The sequence below is a fragment of the Triticum urartu genome, chromosome 2 (genome assembly GCF_003073215.2).
Source record: "Triticum urartu cultivar G1812 chromosome 2, Tu2.1, whole genome shotgun sequence".
NCBI lineage: Eukaryota > Viridiplantae > Streptophyta > Magnoliopsida > Poales > Poaceae > Triticum > Triticum urartu.
Window position 1 is genome coordinate 687835939 of NC_053023.1, and position 7217 is coordinate 687843155.

Consider the following 7217-nt stretch of genomic DNA (forward strand, 5'->3'; position numbering starts at 1 on the left):
TCCTCGTGACTCACGGATACTTCCAAACAGTTGCAGGTGCCGATGATACCAGTGCAGGTGATGCTACCGAACTCAAGTGGGAGTTCGACGAGGACCTTGGTCGTTACTATGTATCGTTTCCTGATGATCAGTAGTGGAGCCCAGTTGGGACGATCGGGGATCTAGCATTTGGGGTTTATTTTCCTTTTCTTTTGGATTTGACCGTAGTCAGTCTTTGAGTGTATTTGGATGATGTATGAATTATTTATGTATTGTGTGAAGTGGCAATTGTAAGCCAACTCTTTATCCCCTTCTGACTCAGTACATGGGATTGTGTGAAGATTATCCCACTTATGACAAAACCACCATGCGGTTATGCCTCCAAGTCGTGCCTCGACACGTGGGAGATATAGCTGCATCGTGGGTGTTACATCATTCCTCCGTCGTCATAGCCAGTATTGATGTACGAGAGAGGGTCCTCCTCCTCCATGATCATCCATATCTTCATCCACGGGGGCGACATGATCAACCATCGGAACGGTTCGACCCGCTTCTTCATGTGGTCCCCTCTCACCCAACACGATAGATGGTGGTAATTGCGTAGGTGGGGTGATCATACCTTGCATCGGTATTGTCGTTGATGTTCTCCCGGCCACCTCCACATGAAGAAGATTCTTCGACCACAACATCAGCCAATTCTTGCATTGGCCATGATGCATCGGTCTCTCGTCATTCTCTCCCCCAGTTCATAGCGAAGGATCCAAACCCTCGTAGCCCGCTTTCACACTTGCGGGCGGCTCGGTGTTGACCCTAGTTCTAGATAGTGGGGGCACTATGCCATTGCCGAGTCTATATATAGGTGTTGAATGGCGGCTTCGGTTTTTCTGATGTATGTTTTTGTCATGCCTTTATTAATAATTTAATAACGATGGATGTGTGCATGTTTGGATGCAGGGGCCAGGGGTTAAACCTCTTTTTTTTTAAACTTTTCTTGTATTCGGATCTTTGCGGGTTATGTGCATTTTCGGTGTGGAGAAGTAGGATATGAACTATTTATGGTTGTATCGCCTTATCACCTTTTGATTCAATAGAATTTCTTGTATAAAAATAAAATATAATAAAATCTAGTACTATAGAATAATAATAGTTATTGAAACCTATTTTAAAATATAAAAATTAATAGAATATAATCAGCCTTGAAGAGTTGCACATTTTCTAAAATACATATGTAGTATGCATGTACGAATTAGACTTAAATAGAACGAATATCCAATAAGTTTTGTTGTTGTTGAACGGACATCACACATCGAATAGATTAAAAAGTGATTTGTAATTTATAAGTTGTAATACATGGTAACAAGATTCAGAAGGAACGTAGATATTACACATTGTAACAAGGTATAGAAGGAACATAAGTATCTTCAGTAGGTTTAACCGATTACAATACATGTTTTTTCTCACCTTGCATAATAGGAACTTCTAGGGTTTATGGGCTGGTTCTCACTCTCGCCCATAGGGTAACCACTTAATTCTATTTCATACCCACTAGTAGTATCTCCTCCAAGAAGGTTTTCTACTCCTGTCTCGACGCCGAGCTGTACCCAGGGATGCAGTGAAAGTTTCCTCAATCTGTTGAGTTCATCGGCGACCTCTTTCATGGAGGGTCTGTTGTTGCCACACATGTCTAGGCATCTCTTAGCCAGGTCTGCAATTCCTCTCAACAACTCCATGCTCTCTTGGCCTTTCACGTGGTTCACCAACACAGCTTCTAGATTATTCTCCTTCATTGCAGACAAGAAAATCAATGATAAGCTTCTTTGCTTCTCAGACCCCTCGAGCTTCAGTGGCAGCTGGCCTGTGAGAATCTCTAGAAGAATAACTCCAAAACTGTACACATCGCTTTTGTCTGTTAACTGGCATGTTTGCATATATTCGGGATCAAGGTAACCGCAAGTACCTTGAACCATTGTGACAAATTGCTCTTTGTCAGATGGCGCTAGTATGGAGGCTCCGAAGTCTGACACTTTTGCCATGTAGTTATCATCAAGCAGGATGTTGGAACTTTTCACATCACCATGAATTATTGGGGGAGATGCATACGAATGCAAGAAGCTGAGTCCTTCAGCTGCTTCATGAGCAATCCTTAAGAGAGTGTTGAAAGATATTTCCAATGCTTGGTTCTTGCCATGGATAAGCTCAAATAGTGTACCATTTAGGACAAACTCATATACTAGAATTGGAACTTCCACCTCAAGGCAACAACCCAAGAGTTTGACAACGTTCTTGTGATTGATTTGGGACAAAATGAGCATCTCCTGGCCAAATTCCTTCTTCTGTCTCTCGTCAACTACTGCACATCTTTTAATTGCAACCGGCATGTTCTTTATTATACCTTTATAAACCGTCCCATGGCCTCCTTTTCCAATTATTCTGCCACTGTTGAAGTTGTCGGTGGCATGTATGAGTTCTGCTTCTGAAAATACATTGAAAGCCAGACCTTTCTCCGATTTCATCTTATCAAACAAAAGCATGCCTCCATGCTTACGGAAATACTCCTGCTTAACTTTATTCAGTTTCCTCTTTTGAATTATCATTTGTCCCCAGAAGATAGTGATCATGACGATAACCATCAAACCAAATAATCCCATTGTAACTCCTGATAATGTCGTTAGATGAGACAATTATGTTTTAGATTGAGGTGATGAATAGTGTAAAACATAGTTAAAGTACATTAACCAAGATTAGATGCATGGCTTTCATGGCATTGCAAAAAGTGTGACGAAGTTAATGGTCTAGCTAGGTGACCTCACTTGTTTGGATGTTACCTATTATGAAGCCGATATTAGGGTTGCATGTATTGCTTTCAGTGACATATTTTTTGCCAAGTCGACAAGAACAACGGTATTTTCCAACAATATTGCGACAAAAGCCATCTGAAGGGCATGGATTGCGGTTGCATTCATTAACATCTGTAGCAAATTTGCAAAACAAAATTTTAGATAAGGTAAAGGGACCCCTACACCCAAGGTGCAGTTTGATGGACATTAGTGCATATATACATTGACAGCCGAAATTAATATGTACCTTTGCATCCGTCTTGAAGATAAGGGTTGCCTTCATAACCATTGGTGCAATTGCAGGTGTACCCTTGGTCATTGGTGGAATCCACACACTTGCTGTTGGCGCTGAGGCATGCGTAAGTACCGGTTGTATTCTGTTTTGCAGCATCACATGACTTCACATCTCTTATAGCCCAGTCAAGAATCATAGGCACCCGTCCGTTATATGTGTCATTGAATTTGTTTGTGCTCACGTACGTAGTGTTGAACTCAAATGCTGCTGCCTCCATTAGTACCGCATAGCTGCAGCGGTTGAACTCCCAGATTTGACTTGTGTCAACTGATGGCGAGAAAGTTGTGTTGTAGTAATACATCCTCTTTGGTATTGTGGTCTGGGAGCAGCCCATACCTGAGCAGGATCCGTCCACCAAGTCTGACAAATTGCGGCATGTTGCGACGCCCAAGCCCTGGTAGCCCGTGCCATCGTAGTCGGATATCAAGGCGAGGGCGCTGCACCCGATGACCGTGAACCTGTTCTGGGTGTCGGAGAGCCGGTAGGGAGAAGAAGGATCTCCACTGAACCCCCAGGACAGGCCAAAATACTCCATGCTCCCGGTGGAGGTGTTATAGCAGTAGCCCAAGATGTAATTCAGCACCCGGGCTGTGCCTTGAGCCAAAGAAATGTCGAGCACCTCAAAGTCGCCACTGAATGGCTTTGGGATGCCATCTTGGACCTCACAGCTGAGGTCGAAGGCTTGTGTGAGCGAGCAGCCTGGATCGATACCAAATGGGTATGGTATCTCAACATTTCCACACTGTCGCCGGCACTGTGAGCTAGGAGCTGCAATTCCAGGTGCATACTGTGCTGCAAGCAATACGAAACCAAGGCCAAGCTGCAAGAGCATTTGCATATTGTTGGGCTGCAGAACAAGTAAACACAAGATTGTCAACTAAATCGACACTTCGTTTCAGAAAATAAAACAACCGGTTGCAAGAAAAATGGAGGCCATGTGGTCAGATAAATTTGGGGATTACTCTAAATATACAGACGCAAGTCTGACCTAGTATCCCGAGAGAACAGAAATGAATTTTTTTGCTATGGAAGTCTTAACAAATTAGGATCTGCTGTTCGAAGCAAGAACAGATTCAGTCAAGCAAGTCCTAACGAACGCTGTGGTTCTATGCTAATTAATGAATCAGGGAGCGAGCCTCTGTTTGTCTAAAGATCATCTAAGCCCTAGTTAAAAGCTTGTTGCGTGAACTACTAGACTCTGCTTTAAGAAAATCTACAGTAGCCGGAAACAGGGAACGGTAGGCCGTCCCTCGATCCCGATTCATCGACCCGGAATCGGATTCAGTACAATTCGATGAAGATTCGGCGTCCCCGCAGCCTGCTCCTCGATTCAGGTTCGAGGATCCAACAGCCAAAACGCGAGGCATAATTTACTCACGCTGTCGTTTCTTTTCTCAAGGACTCCTCGTTTTTCCTCCAGTCCATTAGTTGCAAGGGATCCATTAACAGCAAGGAATGCTGACCGTCAGGGAGTCATCGTTCTTCAGGAACTGCGTTCCTCGACCCATGGTACCGTACCATGATCACGTCCCTGCTATAAAATAATCGTTCGAGAGATGTATACCCTCGGTGTATCCTATTTTCTTCAACCACCGACTCTCATCCCTCGTTCCCGTTCCTCGTTCCCACCGTACCGGAAACATGGCAACTAACTAACACAAGGGTGAGGAAGTTAAATTTAGATAGCTATTTAGTGTTTGCCGCTAGCTGGCGTCGGCAATTCAGAGTCTTCGGAACAAATATGTATTCGACTCGTGTTTCTAGCATTCAAACTTCCCGGAAATTGAAAAACGAACTGAAAACTTGTAAAAGACAATTTGTAGAGAAGATACTGATGTAAAATTCACCTGAAACATGGAGGGATTCGGTGCTCGTCGAAGAGAAGAAGTGTCTCGAGCGATTTACTTGTGCTTCAGGATCTGCCTTTCCTAGGACACCGAGAGGCGAGAGTAGCATGCCAGTTTCGAGCTTTGCTTTCTGTAGTTGTGTGATGAAGAACTGCGGACGACGGCTCGAGTTTTCTATGTATGCACACGGAGAACTCTTGACGTCAATGGTCCGTCGGGAACCAGTCAAGGACAGCAACATGGCCCAATGGCAGACTCGCGGGGGTCAAGTCTTTGCCGTATAGTAGTAGTACTATTCCCCAGTACAGAACTATCTCTGAATCTTCTTAGCTAAAAGATTCCCCGACGGGAAGTCGGGAATTCATGATTCAACACCCACATACCGTAATTTCAGTTAAAATACTGAACTGGAGCAGCAGAGCAGGGCGCGCCTACAATTCAATTCATGCTTACGTCGCGCTAAATCCTCCAATATGGCTGGCTGTATTGGCTGTATTCGATGGATTAGCTGCTGGAAACTTGTTCTGGATTCCCGAACATTCGATGTTTCCCCCGTTCCATAGACTCCACAGAGTTGATTATCGAAAAAGGGTTTCTCCCACTTTGTATTCCAAAACAAATCACCAAAATACACATCGCAATGCTGGAGCGAGTAGCACAACAAGCCCAAAGAAAAAGAAGAAGAAAAAATGCCAACAACGGCAGCTCGACAAAGCGCGGATGACCCGCGACTGCTGCGCCCTCCGGAAACAAACCACCACAACCCAAGGCTCCGAACTACCGCGAACTAAGCAGCATCTCCAAGAAGGGATGCGACGCCGACGACACTGCTGCCCGGACAAGTCCTAGGGTTTCCCCAATACGCGGAGGGAGGTGGGGATAGCTACTCCCGACGCCCTCTAGGAAGGGATAGTGGCACCCGCCGGTGTCACTGCATCGGAGCCGGACGAACCGGCAAGGATTTCTCCCGCACGCCAAACCCCACCAGCCAATCGGAGCCGACCAGCCAAACCACCGTCCAACTATGCGCCACGACGGTTGTGCCGCCACCAACACCGTCTCGCTGCGAACACCATCACGAGGCCAAGAAGAGCGGAGAGAAGATCTGAACGACGGGAGCAGCAGCATCAAGGCCGAGCGGGAGGGAACCACCTCCACCGCCGTCGTGCGGGAGGCCCGCGCCTCCGGCACCGTCGCGGTAGCCGTCCGGACATGGCAGCGGGGCATACCAGGCCACCCCTGGCCCGGCCAGGCCCGAAACGGGCCCACTAAGCCCCGCCGGCCACCCTGCAGCAAGCTGGCGTCGACGCCGCCAGCCCCCGCCGGTCATCGCTGCTCGCCACCGCCTCCTGGAGGCCACGGCGATGCCACGCCTGTCGCCGGCCCGCCCCGACCCAGATGGAGCCCGAAGGGCCCAGATCTGGGTCGGGCGGGCGCCGCCAGCCCGCGCCGCCGCGCAGCCCCGCCGCCAACGGCGCCGCCGCCGCCCAGAGCTCGCCCCCACCGCCGTGCAGGACCGCCGCCGCCTGAGGACACCGCCTGGAGCCGCTCCGTCCCGTGCCGGAGAAACCCTGGATGGGGAAGGGCTGGGGGGCGCCGCCACCAACGCCGCCCGAGCCAGGCCCAAGGCGGGCGCCAGCGACGGCGACGGGGAGGGGGAGGAAGGAGGGGACGCGCGCGGGTACGGAGGGAAGGCGCGGCCGGCCGCCCGCGGGGGCGGCGCGGTCGCGGACGAGAGAGAGATGCCCCCTCGTTTTGTGTTTTTATTGTCGCAGAAGTGGCCTGCCACAGAGTTGATTACAGCCGAAACACATCCAGAAAAACGATCCATGCACTTATTAATGGAGACGTCGTCTCCGGCATAGGTGCTCGGCTCCCTGACGAAAGTCATGCTCGACTTCGGTATGGGCTGGTGGCGAATGATGCCTTCGGGTGTGGTTTTTCCTTGTTAGAGGCGCCATTGAGGGGATCCGGCACCTCTCCCTGCTTCAAGTTCTTTTCTCCAGGTGAAAACCGTGTGTAATGGTGGCGTCATTGGTGTCATTACTTTATTGAAAGTATTGCCTTGGAGTCAAGTTTGATGTCAGAAGCACTTGGTTAGTGATGGTGCGGTGGATCTGAAGCGGACAACGTTTTGGTGAGCTTGGAGCCGTTGGTGGTGCATCCGTCTGGGGCCGGTCGTTGGTCGACGGGAGTGCAGCAGGAGCACCCCTCGGCGGCATTTCTTTTAACGTTGCTATAATGGAAAGATCTTGCCTT

The 7217-nt window shown here is 48.5% G+C and overlaps 1 protein-coding gene across 1 annotated transcript; it reads right to left on the reverse strand.

The window, feature by feature from the left end:
- Positions 1-1345: 1345 nt before the first annotated feature.
- Positions 1346-5114, reverse strand: LOC125539754 (wall-associated receptor kinase 5-like). Its single transcript, XM_048703261.1, has 4 exons — positions 4959-5114; positions 3064-3958; positions 2805-2948; positions 1346-2635 (listed from the first exon to the last, which is right to left on the reverse strand). Exons 1-4 carry the CDS (start codon positions 4965-4967, stop codon positions 1437-1439), a joined length of 2247 nt encoding a protein of 748 aa, XP_048559218.1. The 5' UTR covers positions 4968-5114; the 3' UTR covers positions 1346-1436.
- Between the last annotated feature and the right edge of the window lie 2103 nt (positions 5115-7217).